Below are 19,025 nucleotides of genomic sequence, written 5' to 3'. Positions count from 1 at the left end.
TGGCATTCCTTTTAGTCTCTGTCACTCTTTCTCTCGTTTTCTCACAAAGCCTCTGTCAGTCTTATCTCTTTCTCAGTTCCCTGCCTGGGAACACGAGCCCGGGTTACTGCTGGCGGCGTCACTAATTTTCATTTGAACTCTCCCGGCCTTTCTTCTTTACCCTTCCCCCCACCCCCACATATAAAATGGTGAATTAACCCCAAAGAAAATTATTGTCCTCCTTTTTTCTGCTCTCAAATTTTCGCCCATACTGTATGTATATACTACATACTATTTTTTTTTTTCTCAGTGTCTTTTTTTTTTTTTTTCCCTCTTGCTCTGGAATTCTGCTTTTGGGGTGATGAATTAATTTATTCTGATTCTTAGATGATATCATTGTAAGTTATGTGATCTCTTTATATGTTCCGAGTCAAACAAGTACATGTGTACTGAGTCAGTGGAGATATTATATTGCCAGGTGTTCTTCAGTAAAACATAATGTGTTCATCATAGAGTGTGTGAAAGTGTAAGTGCGAGTGAATTAAACGTGGCAGGTGAGGAGCAAGTTCAGAAAACCGGGTTCAATTAAAGGATTTGTGAATATAGTCACGAATTCATAGGACAGTGGGGTAGGCCAGAACTGAGACTGGTTGACTGATCAAAGTACGCTGTCCTCTGAAATGAAGGGCTGCTATTGTTCACTTTCTGTCCACTGCAGTCAGGTGTCACAGGCGTAACGCACAGCCACAGATGTCTCATTATATACTGGAATGTAACTTCATAGTTTTACGTGGTGAGTCTCTCCACTGATGACTTAACTCACTCAGTACGGCCAGTCCTCTCTTCTTCTCTACACAGACCCCTCGGATGTCCAGTGGGTGTCTCAATGACCCAACCTTTCGCTTCCGTCGTCAGAATTGTGGTATTCTTTGTCAACATTCACCTCTTCAGTATAAGAGCCTTCCGCTTGCAATATTTTGATGGTGGTAATTGGGGTGAAACGCTATTCACGTCTTCTCTTTCGCCGTTCGTATGGAGGGAGTTAAACACACACGTGTCTTTTAATTCCATATTTTATTTTTAAGTGTGAGCATGGGCAATACCACCATATGTCATTTCTATCTGGAGATGATAAAGTTGACTTAATCCCTCAAAAAATCTGAAGATTCTTATTCTATTTTATATCTTTATAGTGGACAGTGGGTGCGGAGTTCTTATTGCATTCAGTTGTATGTGTACTAGTACGCGTAAACTGACGAATTTTGAATGAAATGAAAGTATAATTTTTCTCTAATAATACGTTAGTGGCGGAAAGAATCAAATTTTCGGGGAGTCACGCAGTAGCTATATATGTAAAATAATCCACAGGGGACTAGTATGTAAGATACTCCAAATCCCCAACATTAAAAATCAGACCCGGACGTTACACTAAAAGATGGAAGGGCTAACTATTAAAAAAAAAAAAAAAAAAAAAAATGGGGAAAGAAAGAAAGAAAGAAAAAACAGACAGACTCGGCCTATGGTCAATTTCAATAAGTGTAAAAATAATAATGATGATGATGATAATAATAATCGAAAAAAAAAATCCACCTTTCTGTTTAAACAGAAAAGGACTGGAAACTAAACTTGAACTTCACCAGACAAAACTATCAACCACCAAAAGGTACTGATCATCAACACACACACACACACACACACACACATGAAATACATATACAAATACACATTTTTTTTAGTATTACACACACACACACACACACACACACACACACACACACACACACACACACACACACATCTGAACAGTATGCAGTCACCAACAAAAGATGCCCAGAAAAAGGAATGGGGGAAACAGTTACGAGTTTGGTATGATATGGGAAGCAACTGCTGCACACACACCCACCCCACCCCCCCACCCCCCCTCCTTCACCCCTTTTTAAAAAAATCTTGTTTTATTATTTATTTTTTAGTCTTATTTTGTTGTTGTTGTCTTTTCTTTTCTTTTTCTTGTGTGTGTGTGTGTGTGTGTGGGTGGGTGGGTGTTTGCTTGTTTCATTTGCATTATCTCGCGAGAGAGACATTCATGCACCCGAGCCATTTGTTCAAAGAAACAGATTTGTTTGAATGGCACATGCACTTCAGTGTGGATGGATCGAGAATCTTGGATTCTTCCAAGGGAGTATAGCTATGCTTGCTTCCCCATGCCTTTTGATTAAACACAGTTTCAGTTTCAGTAACTCAAGGAGGCGTCACTGCGTTCGGACAAATCCATATACGCTACACCACATCTGCCAAGCAGATGCCTGACCAGCAGCGTAACCCAACGCGCTTAGTCAGGCCTTGAGGAAAAAAAAATTAAACACAGTGCAGACAATCAAGTAATATAGGCTCCCTATGCACGTTAGATATTCTATCGTCAGTATCCAAGTTCGCATGTTCAATGAATATGGAAACACAAATATACCCAGTACGCTGCACACCCCAGAAGACGAAGCATGTCCTCCTAAAATTAATGGTCGTGTTAAATTGGACAAACACGTCAAAAGCAAGGAATAAACCCCATGCAAACTCCGGTTAGCACGCGTGAACGTGGGTGTTGCAGCCTACGACTGCATACGAAGATGTACATGTATTGTGGCCGGGTGGACAGGTGATAAACATTACGAGAACTATCGGATTGTGCATGCAAAAAAAAAACAAAGTTGATCACTGACTTAAACACACACTCACACACACACACACACACACACACACACGACAACCCCCACCCCCACCCCCCCTCCAAAAAAACACACAAAATCCCGACTGCATCCCGAAGAGAACACCAATGAGACAGAAAGACAAAACTTGTGACAAAAGCAAATCTGTTTCTTGTTTCTTTTGATAACTGAATAGTTACGAGCTTGACACGGATGTCGATAAACAGCAATTTGAACCGCACTTTTGTATGCTCAACCTTCTTGACTGATCTGGAAAGCATATAATTTTTCATATATGATATACATATCAGTAGGCCTACTTGTTCGACACCATTTAGGTACCGTCAGTTTGTAACAGAACTATACCAGACCTCTATTGACTCAGTTGTGATAGAACTGTACTATACCTCTACTAACCTCGATCGGCAGAAGCCAACAGGACTTGCCGAAACTGGATTAAACCAGTCGCCTCGCCACACCTGAATTTTTTTTCCCTTTATCTTTTTAAAAAAAATTATTTATTTTTTTTAAACCACTGACTTCACTGATTTTAATGTCCGCCTGAGTGTGTGCGCGCGCGCGGTTGTGTGTGTGATTTAAGTCATGAAATGGTTTCGAGGTCAGCTGAAGTAACTTTGTATCTCAGTATGAAAATAAAAAAAATAAGAAATAAATTCATAATAATAATAATAAATAGATAAATGAATAAAATCAAGGAGCCTCCTACATAATCCATCTCAGTGAAAAAAAAAAAAAAAAAAAAAAAAAAAAAAAAAAAAAGAAGTAGTAGAAGAAGAAAGTCAAGTACGATTTTAACATAGGCAGAGAACGCAGATTTTCAAATACGCACAGTTTTGTTCTGGTCGTTTTTAGTCTTACCGTGAGTTTGGTTACAGTTTATGAGAAAAAAATTTCCTTCAAACTCATGTTATTATTTTGTTCGTGAGACAATCTTTTTCTTTGAAAATCATTATCATTATTATTTCAGTTTCTTAATTATTGTTGTAATTATATTTGCTTTTGTCACGACTTCAGAAACCCCCTGATGAGGACTGATTTTGAAGCGCCGGATAACTGCAACTTGGCCTTCTGCGTTTTACAGCTTGTTTTGGTTTACAAGTTCAGGAGACTGACAAAGCATGTATGGGCTATCATGTGTCAGTATAAGCTGAGTGATATACCAATGTCACACACAGTGAGGATTCTTGATTTGTCAGTCACTCATAATAATAATAGTATGCTCTCAGTCTAAAGGAAGATGAGGCCGTTATAGATCGTAGAATGTGAGCATGCACAGCACTGCTTCACGCTCCGCACTGCCACGCACGCACGTACGCACAGAGAGAGAGAGAGAGAGAGAGAGAGGCCGGAGTGGGGGAGGGGGAGAGGCGGAGAAGGGGGGGGGGGGGCAGGAGATGCAGAAAGTCGAAAAAACCGGGAAAGAAACTGCCTGTGGAACGGATTACACAAGGCCCAACCGAGCTGTGGAAGAATGCGTTTTGCTGCACTCCAGATTATCTACTTGTTCCATCGATGTTACACAAAGGTACAACACAGGATACAAGAATACTTAGTTATCTCTGAGAGAGAGATCCGTCATTGTTGACATATTTGCAGACAAAGGCGACATATTAGATAAATCGTAATTAGATAGAACAATGCAATCACTGAGTCAACATCGATCGTGTCAATCCATAACTGAATTATAACGTCAGTTAACAAATTAGGAAGAGAATCAATACAATGACACTGTTGTTTAGGCCACATTACAGGAACACTCCAGTCTAACGTGCTGTGTAAAGGGGAACCAGCAATTCTCTCTCTCTCTCTCTCTCTCTCTCTCGTAACCATATGCCTATAAACTGAGTCTTCAGTTTGATGTCATTCACTAGACAACGTGACCTACGTTATCTATCATGTTTCTTATATAAAGCATTCAAATCAGTTTAGAGAAGTTTTTTTTCAACCTCGTAGTATTTCATGAACTATTGTTTCTTATTTCTGGTATTGTTTTGATGAACTGAATTTGATTTTGTTTTCGAATATTTTGTAATGGTATGTGTTCATTTACCCCTTCATGAGGGGCCACGGCCAACAAACCATTCGCATCAGTTCTGTGTGTGTGTGTGTGTGATTCCAGTCCCAAGATGAATTCTGGTATATTTTGCTGATGTTACGGGAACAGCCGGTTTCGTTCAGTATATTCCGCCGGTTGTCTGATGTAGTTATATTGGGCCTGGAAAACTGAGTTCCGCAAAAATCCTGTCATGAGGTCTGGGAAATTCCGTGAGTTTGCTTTTTGGTCAGAAACAAAACATTGAAACAATTTTTAAGGTAGATTGAATACGCAGGAAATTTTGTGATGAGTGTACGTAGTACTCCGTACATCAGTGCAGAGTGTGTTATTTCTGGCAAAGAATAAATCCCATGTTGTTAAAAAACTACAAAACAAAAACACCATAAAAGGCAAAATATCTCACGGTTAAAAATCTTGTCTATTTCTATTTACAATACCTTTAACATGCGTGTGTGTGTGTGTGTGTGTGTGTGTGTGTTTCATTTTATTTTGGTAAAAACATGGTTTCAAGATACGAAACAATGGACCGACAAACCCCAGCACTTCATCACCTTTTCATGGACCACATGTGGGTCGATTTCGTCAATGTCATATTTCCTATCCATCGTTCAAACTCAACCATACGCCCTGCCTATGGTTCTATTCTGCATGATCCTATTCTGCCTCCACCCAGTTTTCTCTGTTACATGATTGGCAGTCTATTGGGTCAGGGGAGGTCTTTCATCCAGAACATGGTATCGCCCCTTTAAAAATAGACTTGACCTTGACTTGTCACCCAAATGTTCCGGTTAGCACAGTCTCGAAATCCGGGACACGAGTTTTGTAACGCACAGAGATAGTAAGGCAACACACACACAGGCACACACGCAATCCTCTTCTGTTTGACAGTCGAACAAAGCAGAATGGCCACAGATGAAAAATGTCTTCCATTTTTTGTTGAGGGAGAAGTGGTGAAAGGCTTTGGTCGTGGAAGCAAAGAACTGGGAATTCCTACAGGTAAAACAGATTTCCGTGTTCACTCTTGTCTATTTTCTTTTTTCAGTTTTCGATGTGAATGTGGAATGGAGGCGTTGTGGGTGTGAGTGTTTGGAAAGGCGTGGGGGGGTTAATCAATGTACCGACAGATTAAAATTAGTCTACGGCATGCAGTTGTGTGTGTGTGTGTGTGTGTGATATATAAGACGACATTGATTAGCTTATCATCGCATATGTGTCGGGTGTGTGTGTGTGTGTGTGTGTGTGTGTGAGGGAGACTCAGAAAGGTAGTGGGAACAAAATCACATCGTTTCAGAGTTTCAACATGTTGACCATGTTTTCAAAACTTCCGATCGTAAGGAAAGTGAACATGTATATTTTTTGTTGTTCACTTGTTGCCTTTAAACCCCTGTCTCCAGCACCAGTTTCTTTTGTTCATGTTTTGTGGGAATGACACAGCACATTACCCAGAGGTCAGTGGTAGCAGTATTGAAGGTCTTAGATGCGCACTCTCATGTTTATACAGAAAATGATAAATTGGCATTGATACTTATCACATGGTTTTTGCAACATGCACATTATAATCTGAGGTTCATTTTTTAAATCAAAATTGAAACTTTTTTTTTTTTTTATCCCATTGGTGGTCAGGATTAAATTTTTTTAAATATACATTTTGTTGGGAGCAGTGACGGGCGCAATAGCCGAGTGGTTAAAGCGTTGGACTGTCAGTCTGAGGGTCCCGGGTTCGAATCATGGTGACGGCGCCTGGTGGGTAAAGGGTGGAGATTTTTACGATCTCCCATGTCAACATATGTGCAGACCTGCTAGTGCCTGAACCCCCTTCGTGTGTATATGCAAGCAGAAGATCAAATACGCACGTTAAAGATCCTGTAATCCATGTCAGCGTTGGGTGGGTTATGGAAACAAGAACATACTCATAATGCACACCCCCGAAAACGGAGTATGGCTGCCTACATGGCGGGGTAAAAACGGTCATACACGTAAAAGCCCACTCGTGTGCATACGAGTGAACGCAGAAGAAGAAGAAGAAGTTGGGAGCAGTTTTAAAGTATGATGGCAGTGAGCTCCAGAGGTTAGCAACTCTGTTACCAAAGGAATGTTTTGATACACAAAATTTGTTAGTTTGACAATGCTAAATATACACTTGAGTCTGCCTTCTTTAGTTTTTTCAAAGTTGATCGAATAAAGAATTTTTAAGAACTAATGTCTTGCATACTTTGAAATATTTTTTAGACTGACTCAACATGGTTTTTGACTCACTTGTGTAAACAAAGTGAGTCTATGTTTTAACCCGGTGTTCGGTTGTCTGTGTGTGTGTGTGTGTGTGTGTGTGTGTGTCTGTGTGTCCGTGGTAAACTTTAACATTGACATTTTCTCTGCAACTACTTTGTCATTTGGCATCAAATTTGGCATAAAAATAGGAAAAATTCAGTTCTTTCCAGTCATCTTGTTTAAAACAATATTGCGCCTCTGGGATGGGCACAAAAAAATAAAGAATGAAGCCTAATTATATGCAAACTGCATTTACTGCATTTATATTTTTTGTATTCTCTAAACTTGGCACTTTGATCTGATATTCTGACCCAACAGCTAGAGCAGTCATCATTATTATTTTTTGTTCAAAAAGGAACTTCTTTTGCTAAGCATGGAAGTTTTATTTATTTTGCAAACGTTTTGGTGCCGATAGTAAAAAAGGGAAATTACTCTGTAATGCTAGGGGAGTTAATTTGCTTTAAACTGATCTTTCTCATCTTAAACATTACACTTTGAAATTATACTCAATACATAAAAAGCTTGGATTTTTTTTTTAAAGTGTATCACAAGTGAGTCTTGAAGGCCTTGCCTCTCTTGTCTCTTATGTGCCTGCCATTTACTTAGTGAATGCAAGTGAAGGAATCTCACTATTTCTTGGTAGATCATGTCTCTGTAAATGGTCTTCAGCAATCCTGGTTGCTATCCTTTGCTCAGTCTCAATACTTAGTCAAGTTAGTGTTAGATTGTTATAATTATTGGATACCAGATCGCATTACCAATGTACTTATTATCAGGTTGAACTATTGCCTACAGCAGCACTAACAGTAACAGTGTGAATAAAAGATAATATATAGAAAATTGGCCCAGTTCTTTGGCTTTTCATCAAATTCATGCCCTCCTCTCATGTATGAAGTTGACCATGTTTTCAGAGCGGTGTGTGTGTTTTGTAATAGACGCTACACAGATTTACATTGTTATTATTACTGTTATTATTAATATTATTGTGATTGTAGACGTTACACAAATTTACATTGTTATTATTATTATTGCTATTATTAATATTATTGTGGTTGTTCTTGTGTGTCAGCCAACTTTCCAGAAGCGGTGGTGAAGGGACTGCCAGAGTCAATGAAGTGCGGAGTGTACTATGGCTGGGCCAGTGTGGACAGTGGCCCCGTGTTTCCCATGGTGATGAGCGTGGGATGGAACCCCTACTACCACAACACTGTCAAGACCATGGTCAGTCCTGGTCCTGTCCTCTCTTTAGTAGGTGTTCGAGTAAGGTGGCCCAGTTGTTAACTCTCTCCATACGAACGGCGAAAGAGACGACGTTGACAGCGTTTCACCCCAATTACCACCATCAAAATATTGCAGGCGGAAGGCTCTTGTACTGAAGAGGTGAATGTTGACAAAGAATACCACAATTCTGACGACGGAAGCTAAAGGTTGGGTCATTGAGACACCCACTGGACATCCGAGGGGTCTGTGTAGAGGAGAAGAGAGGACTGGCCGTACTGAGTGAGTTAAGACGCTTATCTGCCAGTACAGTGTCCACGAGGGTCAGGGTTTCAATGCTGGTCTCACTCTTGTCTCCCAACTTTGACTGGAAAATCAAACTAAGCGTCTAGTCGTTTGGGTCATGTGGAGTGATGGCCTACAGGTAACGCGTCTGCCTAGGAAACGAGAGAATCTGAGCGCGCTGGTTCGAATCACGGCTCAGCCGCTGATATTTTCTCTCCCTCCACAAGACCTTGAGTGGTGGTCTGGACGCTAGTCATTCGGATGAGACGATAAACTGAGGTCCCGTGTGCAGCATGCACTTAGTGCACGTAAAAGAACCCACGGCAACAAAAGGATTGTTCCTGGCAAAATTCTGTAGAAAAATCCACTTCGATAGGAAAAGCAAATAAAACCGCACGCAGGAAAAAATACAAAAAAAATGGGTGGCGCTGTAGTGTAGCGACGTGCACTCCCTGGGGAGAGCAGCCAGAATTTCACACAGAGAAATCTGTCGTGATAAAAAGAAATATAAATACAAATACAAATACAAGTCGTACTGATGAAGAACCCACAGCAAGATAAGTGTTGTCCTCTGGTAAATATAATGTAGGAGAAATTGTTTGATAGGTTCACAGATAGTTACATGCACTCGAGTCCTGACTAGTACATTGGATTCTGTTGCTGGTCAAGCATCTGCCTAGCAGATGTGGTGTAACATGATGCCTCCTTGAGAAACGGAAACAATTTCTGTGGGTGTTGGTTGGGTGGATAGGTTGGTGTTTTTTGTTTGTTTGTTTTTTTGTTTGTTTTTGTTTTTAATTTAGCATTTAGCATTTCTAAATTCACAAACAAGAAATTCTGCTACGTTTCGCACATCTAATTTTGAAAGCTTCATGTGATTTGCTATTGCTGATTGATTGATAATTCTGATAGTGAACTGCAGAGGAAAAAGACTCTTCACACCAAGGTAACTACTTTTTAGGTAGTGTATAAATACTAAGAATTTTTAGGAATATCACCTAAAAACCTGCATACGCATTTGATCAACTAAAGCAATGAGCACTTTTCACCAAGTACTGAATTATTTTGCTGATTGATCTGTAACTCGCATGTACAAAAAAGCTTTAGCTGTAGTATTTTATCATATAAACGTTTGTACATGTTTTTATTTTTGTTTTGGGCTTTTTAAAAATCTTTATTTGCTTATGTAAAAGAGTGGTTGCGCATGTTTGGGTTTCTCTGGTGCTCGTGTGTGTGGTTCCTGGGCATGATGTGGACAGTAGGTTTTCAGCAAGGGCATTGTCGACAGTTTTGAGTTGTGACTCCTACAGTGCACACAGGTGGAATCAGTGCATACGGGTTTGCATGGCATGATACATGTTTTCTTTTAGTCCGTCTGTTTCTGTCTCTTTCACTCTCTATCTCTTACACACACATATATGTGTGTGTGTGTGTGTGTGCATGAGCAGTCTCACACGGTCTCACACGTACACCCATGCTTACACGCTTGCATAATATTCCATTGTTGTTCACAAAGCAGAGACACACATGCACACATGCACAAAACACACAGTGTACATAACGTATGCAGTGATCGATACACACATTAAAACCCATTTGTGCATGCACATGAACATGTGTTCATGGACCCACACACATGCACATGCACATGCACAGACACACACACACACACACACACACATATACACACATGTACACCATGCACTCCCCCCACACCACCCCCAACCCCACTGCTCCTGCCCTGACTGAGCCCTGCACTGTCCTTTTTTTTTTTTTTTTTTTTTTTTTGCTGTCTGGCAGGAGACGCACATTTTGCACAACTTCAAGGAAGACTTCTACGGCAATGTGCTGAAGGTGATCATGTTGGGCTTCATCCGCCCAATGGAGGACTTCTCCTCTCTAGGTGGGTGTGTGTGGGTGTGTCCCTCTGTGTGTGTTGTCAGTGGGTGTGGTCAGATCACAGACAGGGTGTGTGTGTTGTCAGTGGGTGTGGTCAGATCACAGACAGGGTGTGTGTTGTCAGTGGGTGTGGTCAGATCACAGACAGGGTGTGTGTGTTGTCAGTGGGTGTGGTCAGATCACAGACAGGGTGTGTGTGTTGTCAGTGGGTGTGGTCAGATCACAGACAGGGTGTGTGTGTTGTCAGTGGGTGTGGTCAGATCACAGACAGGGTGTGTGTGTTGTCAGTGGGTGTGGTCAGATCACAGATAGGGTGTGTGTTGTCAGTGGGTGTGGTCAGATCACAGACAGGGTGTGTGTTGTCAGTGGGTGTTGTCAGATCACAGACAGGGTGTGTGTTGTCAGTGGGTGTGGTCAGATCACAGACAGGGTGTGTGTGTTGTAAGTGGGTGTTGTCAGATCACAGACAGGGTGTGTGTGTTGTCAGTGGGTGTGGTCAGATCACAGACAGGGTGTGTGTGTTGTCAGTGGGTGTGGTCAGATCACAGACAGGGTGTGTGTTGTCAGTGGGTGTTGTCAGATCACAGACAGGGTGTGTGTGTTGTCAGTGGGTGTGGTCAGATCACAGACAGGGTGTGTGTGTTGTCAGTGGGTGTTGTCAGATCACAGACAGGGTGTGTGTGTTGTAAGTGGGTGTGGTCAGATCACAGACAGGGTGTGTGTGTTGTCAGTGGGTGTGGTCATATCACAGACAGGGTGTGTGTTGTCAGTGGGTGTTGTCAGATCACATATAGGGTGTGTGTGTTGTCAGTGGGTGTGGTCAGATGACAGACAGGGTGTGTGTGTTGTCAGTGGGTGTGGTCAGATCACAGACATGGTGTGTGTGTTGTCAGTGGGTGTGGTCAGATCACAGACATGGTGTGTGTTGTCAGTGGGTGTGGTCAGATCACAGACAGGGTGTGTGTGTTGTAAGTGGGTGTGGTCAGATCACAGACAGGGTGTGTGTGTTGTAAGTGGGTGTGGTCAGATCACAGACAGGGTGTGTGTTGTCAGTGGGTGTGGTCAGATCACAGACATGGTGTGTGTGTTGTCAGTGGGTGTGGACAGATGACAGACAGGGTGTGTGTGTTGTCAGTGGGTGTGGTTAGATCACATATAGGGTGTGTGTTGTCAGTGGGTGTTGTCAGATCACAGACATGGTGTGTGTTGTCAATGGGTGTAGTCAGATCACAGATAGGGTGTGTGTGTTGTCAGTGGGTGTGGTCATATCACAGACAGGGTGTGTGTTGTCAGTGGGTGTGGTCAGATCACAGACAGGGTGTGTGTTGTCAGTGGGTGTGGTCAGATCACAGACATGGTGTGTGTTGTCAGTGGGTGTCGTCAGATCACAGATAGGGTGTGTGTGTTGTCAGTGGGTGTGGTCAGATCACAGACAGGGTGTGTGTTGTCAGTGGGTGTTGTGAGATCACAGACAGTGTGTGTGTTGTCAGTGGGTGTAGTCAGATCACAGACAGGGTGTGTGTTGTCAGTGGGTGTTGTGAGATCACATAAAGGGTGTGTGTTGTCAGTGGGTGTAGTCAGATCACAGACAGGGTGTGTGTTGTCAGTGGGTGTTGTCAGATCACAGACAGGGTGTGTGTTGTCAGTGGGTGTGGTCAGATCACAGACAGGGTGTGTGTGTTGTCAGTGGGTGTTGTCAGATCACAGACAGGGTGTGTGTGTTGTCAGTGGGTGTGGTCAGATCACAGACGGTGTGTGTTGTCAGTGGGTGTGGTCAGATCACAGACAGGGTGTGTGTTGTCAGTGGGTGTTGTGAGATCACATAAAGGGTGTGTGTGTTGTCAGTGGGTGTGGTCAGATCACAGACAGGGTGTGTGTTGTCAGTGGGTGTTGTCAGATCACAGACAGGGTGTGTGTGTTGTCAGTGGGTGTGGTCAGATCACAGACAGGGTGTGTGTGTTGTCAGTGGGTGTGGTCAGATCACAGACGGTGTGTGTTGTCAGTGGGTGTGGTCAGATCACAGACAGGGTGTGTGTTGTCAGTGGGTGTTGTGAGATCACATAAAGGGTGTGTGTTGTCAGTGGGTGTTGTCAGATCACAGACAGGGTGTGTGTGTTGTCAGTGGGTGTGGTCAGATCACAGACAGGGTGTGTGTTGTCAGTGGGTGTGGTCAGATCACAGACAGGGTGTGTGTGTTGTCAGTGGGTGTGGTCAGATCACAGACAGGGTGTGTGTGTTGTCAGTGGGTGTGGTCAGATCACAGACAGGGTGTGTGTGTTGTCAGTGGGTGTGGTCAGATCACAGACAGGGTGTGTGTGTTGTCAGTGGGTGTGGTCAGATCACAGACAGGGTGTGTGTGTTGTCAGTGGGTGTGGTCAGATCACAGACAGGGTGTGTGTGTTGTCAGTGGGTGTGGTCAGATGACAGACAGGGTGTGTGTGTTGTCAGTGGGTGTGGTCAGATGACAGACAGGGTGTGTGTTGTCAGTGGGTGTGGTCAGATCACAGACAGGGTGTGTGTTGTCAGTGGGTGTTGTCAGATCACAGACAGGGTGTGTGTTGTCAGTGGGTGTGGTCAGATCACAGACAGGGTGTGTGTGTTGTAAGTGGGTGTTGTCAGATCACAGACAGGGTGTGTGTGTTGTCAGTGGGTGTGGTCAGATCACAGACAGGGTGTGTGTGTTGTCAGTGGGTGTGGTCAGATCACAGACAGGGTGTGTGTTGTCAGTGGGTGTTGTCAGATCACAGACAGGGTGTGTGTGTTGTCAGTGGGTGTGGTCAGATCACAGACAGGGTGTGTGTGTTGTCAGTGGGTGTTGTCAGATCACAGACAGGGTGTGTGTGTTGTAAGTGGGTGTGGTCAGATCACAGACAGGGTGTGTGTGTTGTCAGTGGGTGTGGTCATATCACAGACAGGGTGTGTGTTGTCAGTGGGTGTTGTCAGATCACATATAGGGTGTGTGTGTTGTCAGTGGGTGTGGTCAGATGACAGACAGGGTGTGTGTGTTGTCAGTGGGTGTGGTCAGATCACAGACATGGTGTGTGTGTTGTCAGTGGGTGTGGTCAGATCACAGACATGGTGTGTGTTGTCAGTGGGTGTGGTCAGATCACAGACAGGGTGTGTGTGTTGTAAGTGGGTGTGGTCAGATCACAGACAGGGTGTGTGTGTTGTAAGTGGGTGTGGTCAGATCACAGACAGGGTGTGTGTTGTCAGTGGGTGTGGTCAGATCACAGACATGGTGTGTGTGTTGTCAGTGGGTGTGGACAGATGACAGACAGGGTGTGTGTGTTGTCAGTGGGTGTGGTTAGATCACATATAGGGTGTGTGTTGTCAGTGGGTGTTGTCAGATCACAGACATGGTGTGTGTTGTCAATGGGTGTAGTCAGATCACAGATAGGGTGTGTGTGTTGTCAGTGGGTGTGGTCATATCACAGACAGGGTGTGTGTTGTCAGTGGGTGTGGTCAGATCACAGACAGGGTGTGTGTTGTCAGTGGGTGTGGTCAGATCACAGACATGGTGTGTGTTGTCAGTGGGTGTCGTCAGATCACAGATAGGGTGTGTGTGTTGTCAGTGGGTGTGGTCAGATCACAGACAGGGTGTGTGTTGTCAGTGGGTGTTGTGAGATCACAGACAGTGTGTGTGTTGTCAGTGGGTGTAGTCAGATCACAGACAGGGTGTGTGTTGTCAGTGGGTGTTGTGAGATCACATAAAGGGTGTGTGTTGTCAGTGGGTGTAGTCAGATCACAGACAGGGTGTGTGTTGTCAGTGGGTGTTGTCAGATCACAGACAGGGTGTGTGTTGTCAGTGGGTGTGGTCAGATCACAGACAGGGTGTGTGTGTTGTCAGTGGGTGTTGTCAGATCACAGACAGGGTGTGTGTGTTGTCAGTGGGTGTGGTCAGATCACAGACGGTGTGTGTTGTCAGTGGGTGTGGTCAGATCACAGACAGGGTGTGTGTTGTCAGTGGGTGTTGTGAGATCACATAAAGGGTGTGTGTGTTGTCAGTGGGTGTGGTCAGATCACAGACAGGGTGTGTGTTGTCAGTGGGTGTTGTCAGATCACAGACAGGGTGTGTGTGTTGTCAGTGGGTGTGGTCAGATCACAGACAGGGTGTGTGTGTTGTCAGTGGGTGTGGTCAGATCACAGACGGTGTGTGTTGTCAGTGGGTGTGGTCAGATCACAGACAGGGTGTGTGTTGTCAGTGGGTGTTGTGAGATCACATAAAGGGTGTGTGTTGTCAGTGGGTGTTGTCAGATCACAGACAGGGTGTGTGTGTTGTCAGTGGGTGTGGTCAGATCACAGACAGGGTGTGTGTTGTCAGTGGGTGTGGTCAGATCACAGACAGGGTGTGTGTGTTGTCAGTGGGTGTGGTCAGATCACAGACAGGGTGTGTGTGTTGTCAGTGGGTGTGGTCAGATCACAGACAGGGTGTGTGTGTTGTCAGTGGGTGTGGTCAGATCACAGACAGGGTGTGTGTGTTGTCAGTGGGTGTGGTCAGATCACAGACAGGGTGTGTGTGTTGTCAGTGGGTGTGGTCAGATCACAGACAGGGTGTGTGTGTTGTCAGTGGGTGTGGTCAGATCACAGACATGTGTGTGTTGTCAGTGGGTGTGGACAGATCACAGACAGGGTGTGTGTTGTCAGTGGGTGTATTCAGATAACAGACAGGGTGTGTGTGTTGTCAGTGGGTGTAGTCAGATCACAGACAGGGTGTGTGTGTTGTCAGTGGGTGTAGTCAGATCACAGACAGGGTGTGTGTTGTCAGTGGGTGTAGTCAGATCACAGACAGGGTGTGTGTTGTCAGTGGGTGTGGTCAGATCACAGACAGTGTGTGTGTTGTCAGTGGGTGTGGTCAGATCACAGACAGGGTGTGTGTGTTGTAAGTGGGTGTAGTCAGATCACAGACAGTGTGTGTGTTGTCAGTGGGTGTGGTCAGATCACAGACAGGGTGTGTGTGTTGTCAGTGGGTGTAGTCAGATCACAGACAGTGTGTGTGTTGTCAGTGGGTGTGGTCAGATCACAGACAGGGTGTGTGTGTTGTCAGTGGGTGTGGTCAGATCACAGACAGGGTGTGTGTGTTGTCAGTGGGTGTGGTCAGATCACAGACAGGGTGTGTGTGTTGTCAGTGGGTGTGGTCAGATCACAGACATGGTGTGTGTGTTGTCAGTGGGTGTTGTCAGATCACAGACAGGGTGTGTGTTGTCAGTGGGTGTGGTCAGATCACAGACAGGGTGTGTGTTGTCAGTGGGTGTGGTCAGATCACAGACAGGGTGTGTGTTGTCAGTGGGTGTGGTCAGATCACAGACAGGGTGTGTGTGTTGTCAGTGGGTGTGGTCAGATCACAGACAGGGTGTGTGTTGTCAGTGGGTGTGGTCAGATCACAGACAGGGTGTGTGTGTTGTCAGTGGGTGTTGTCAGATCACAGACAGGGTGTGTGTTGTCAGATCACAGACAGGGTGTGTGTGTTGTCAGTGGGTGTGGTCAGATCACAGACAGGGTGTGTGTGTTGTCAGTGGGTGTGGTCAGATCACAGACAGGGTGTGTGTGTTGTCAGTGGGTGTAGTCAGATCACAGACAGGGTGTGTGTGTTGTCAGTGGGTGTGGACAGATCACAGACAGTGTGTGTGTGTGTGGAAGACAAGGTGTCCCACCCAGAGAATATTTGGATTAGTGTGTGTGTGTGTGTGTGTTTGTGTGTGTATACACCTATTTGAGTATGTGTGTGTGTTAAAACATTTTTTAAGATATTGATATTAATAAAATTTGGTAAATTGATTTGTTAAATATGTTCTTTTTAAATTCATATCATTGGGGGTTTTTTGTTTATGGTTTTGTTGGTTTTTTTCTTTTTCTCAAATTTGAATTTCTTTGTGTTGCTCAATTAATATTTATTCAAATGGTTGCAAAAATGTCAGTACAACAAAAAGTTTATCTGACAATAAATGGTTTCAGTCAGTCAGTGTGTGTGTGTGTGTGTGTGGTGTGTGTGTGTTTTAGTGTGTGTGTGTGTGTGTAGTGTCTGTGTTGGTGCGTGAGTGTACTATATCAGTATGTGTGTTTGTGATGTGTGTGTGTGTGTAGAGGATGCCTGTGGGTGTGTGGATATTTTTGAGTGTCTCTGCTGTCAACAGAGGATCAGCTCAATTCAATAAAAAAACAAAACAACAACAACATCCCAGTACAACAAATATATTTTAAACTTTAGTTATTCAATAGTTCATTCTCAAACAGTTTTGGCTGTCATGAGATTGACCAATTTATTCATTGATAATGTTTTAGAGAAAAAAAAAAGGTTTTCAAACAAATGTTGTTTTCTCGAATAATAATCATTTTTTAAATGTCAAATCATCATCACACACACACACACACACACACACACACTTTGGCATGCACTGGGGGGGTGAGGAGGGAACTGACACAGCATGTGGTGGTGGTGGTGTTGGTGGTTTGAACAGAGGCCCTGATCGCTGCCATCAACCAGGATATCGCCATGTGCAAGGAGAGGCTGAAAGACCCCGCCATGGACAGTTTCCAGCACAACAACTTCTTCCACCCCTACGCTGACCACGCCGGCGCCAGCTGCTCCAAGTTATGATGACGTGGCGCCGTTAGGTCCGGCAGGTGAAGGTGATGAGTGTATCCGCTGACTGGGGCATTGTGAGGGGGGGACGGGGATGGGGACGGGGTGGGGGGGATTGGGGGGTGGGTGGGGGGTGAGATGTTAGGTCAGGTCTGTACGGTGAGCATTAGCTGTTGTTGATGTCCATGGAATTGTTGTATTGTTGTTTAACTAAAAAAAAGAGGAGTCCTGGATCGTGGGATGTACATGTATGTGTACACAAAGCGTGTATGGAAGGCTTTTTTTAATTTAATTTAATTTTTTCTAATATGTTTATTTTAGTTATGTGTGATGTTTCCATGACATAACAGAGGATTTGATGGAGAGATGAAGACTTGAAGGATGTGTGTTTTCTCAGGTATAGGTCATTGTGTGTGTGTGTGTGTGTGTTCAGTTCCACCCAAGCCCATGACCCGGACTGTGGAATTTTGCAGCATTCCCTCACTAGAAGAGTTTATATTATATTTAAAAAGAATGTTTTACATTTATTTGCTTATTTATCATCATTGTTGTCTTATTTGTTTATTCATTTATTTTTTAGTATTATTATTACTACTACTACTACCTTTTTCTATATTATAATTATTATTTATTTATTTATTTATGTAAGCTTATCTATTATTTATTCCCTTTTTTTTTTCTCTCAAGGCCTGACTAAGCGCGTTGGGTTACGCTGCTGGTCAGGCATCTGCTTGGCAGATGTGGTGTAGCGTATATGGTTTTGTCGGAACGCATTGACGCCTCCTTGAGCTACTGAAACTGAAACTTAAAAAGAAAAAAAAAACACAGAGTAGAGAGTAGACCATGATTTCTTATCATGTAATACAGAGCTGGCGTTTTTTGGTTTTTTTTAGTTTTATTTTGTTTTATTTTATTTTGTTGTGGGCCTTGGGCACGTTTGTTGTTATGTAAGAACTTTATTTAAAGACAACATCAGTTATGTAAATGATTTGGCTGGCTTGAGAAGTGGTGTCACTTGCAGCCCAGTCGATGCCACAGAGAAGTAGAATTGTCTTGAATATTAGCTTGATAACTTGATCAGTCGGTGCGTATCAGTGTTGCGTGAGTTTTATAAATGTTGCAGTGGTTTTGGGTGGGTTCTATCTTTTGGGTACAGCTGTGTATCGGGGGCTTTCGTCCATGCCACTAACACATTCATACTTCATAAGTAACAACATACACGCACGCTCTCAAACACGCTGTCATTCACAGTACAAAAAAAAAAAAAAAGGGAAATACTATTACCGGTACACAAAGAATTAAGAGTCATGCTTAACTGATGCAGTATTGACAGACAACTATGGTGTACAGGGGTGGTAGCTTAGGGGAAAGGTATCCCTTTGTGGTCTGCAGGTTATGGTGGGCATTTGGGTCCTTCTTCTTCTTCTTCTTCTTCTGCATTCATTCGTATGCACATGAGTGGGCTTTTACGTGTATGACCGTTTTTACCCCGCCATGTAGGCAGCCATACTCTGTTTTCGGGGGTGTGCATGCTGGGTATGTTCTTGTTTCCATAACCCACCCAACGCTGACATGGATTACAGGATCTTTAACGTGCGTATTTGATCTTCTGCTTGCATATACACACGAAGGAGGTTCAGGCACTAGCAGGTCTGCACATATGTTGACCTGGGAGATCGTAAAAATCTCCACCCTTTACCCACCAGGCGCCATCACCGTGATTCGAACCCGGGACCCTCAGATTGACAGTCCAACGCTTTAACCACTCGGCTATTGCGCCTGTCGCATTTGGGACCAAGTCCTCAGAGATTCTGTAAAGGGCATGTATCCTGTTGTGTTTATTTTGTGGATTAGATTTGTCGACCCTGTTGCTGCCTTGTTCACATCCTGGCTGGTTGGTTCGTCACCAGCTGGGTTCTGCTGTTGCTACAGACACCTTGGTTTTTTTTGGGTTTTTTTTGTCATGAAGAAAGCTAATGTTACATTGTTATTGTCATGACTTCTGATTGATTCTGTGTGG

General features: G+C 43.7%; 1 protein-coding gene across 1 annotated transcript; it reads left to right on the top strand.

The window, feature by feature from the left end:
- Positions 1–5,573: 5,573 nt before the first annotated feature.
- Positions 5,574–17,072, top strand: LOC143278111 (riboflavin kinase-like). The gene is made up of 4 exons (XM_076583141.1): positions 5,574–5,751; positions 8,093–8,244; positions 10,327–10,429; positions 16,881–17,072. Exons 1-4 carry the CDS (start codon positions 5,658–5,660, stop codon positions 17,018–17,020), a joined length of 489 nt encoding a protein of 162 aa, XP_076439256.1. The 5' UTR covers positions 5,574–5,657; the 3' UTR covers positions 17,021–17,072.
- Positions 17,073–19,025: the final 1,953 nt, after the last annotated feature.

The sequence above is a fragment of the Babylonia areolata genome, chromosome 35 (genome assembly GCF_041734735.1).
Source record: "Babylonia areolata isolate BAREFJ2019XMU chromosome 35, ASM4173473v1, whole genome shotgun sequence".
Lineage (NCBI taxonomy): Eukaryota > Metazoa > Mollusca > Gastropoda > Neogastropoda > Buccinidae > Babylonia > Babylonia areolata.
This window is presented reverse-complemented; position numbering and strand designations above follow the sequence as displayed.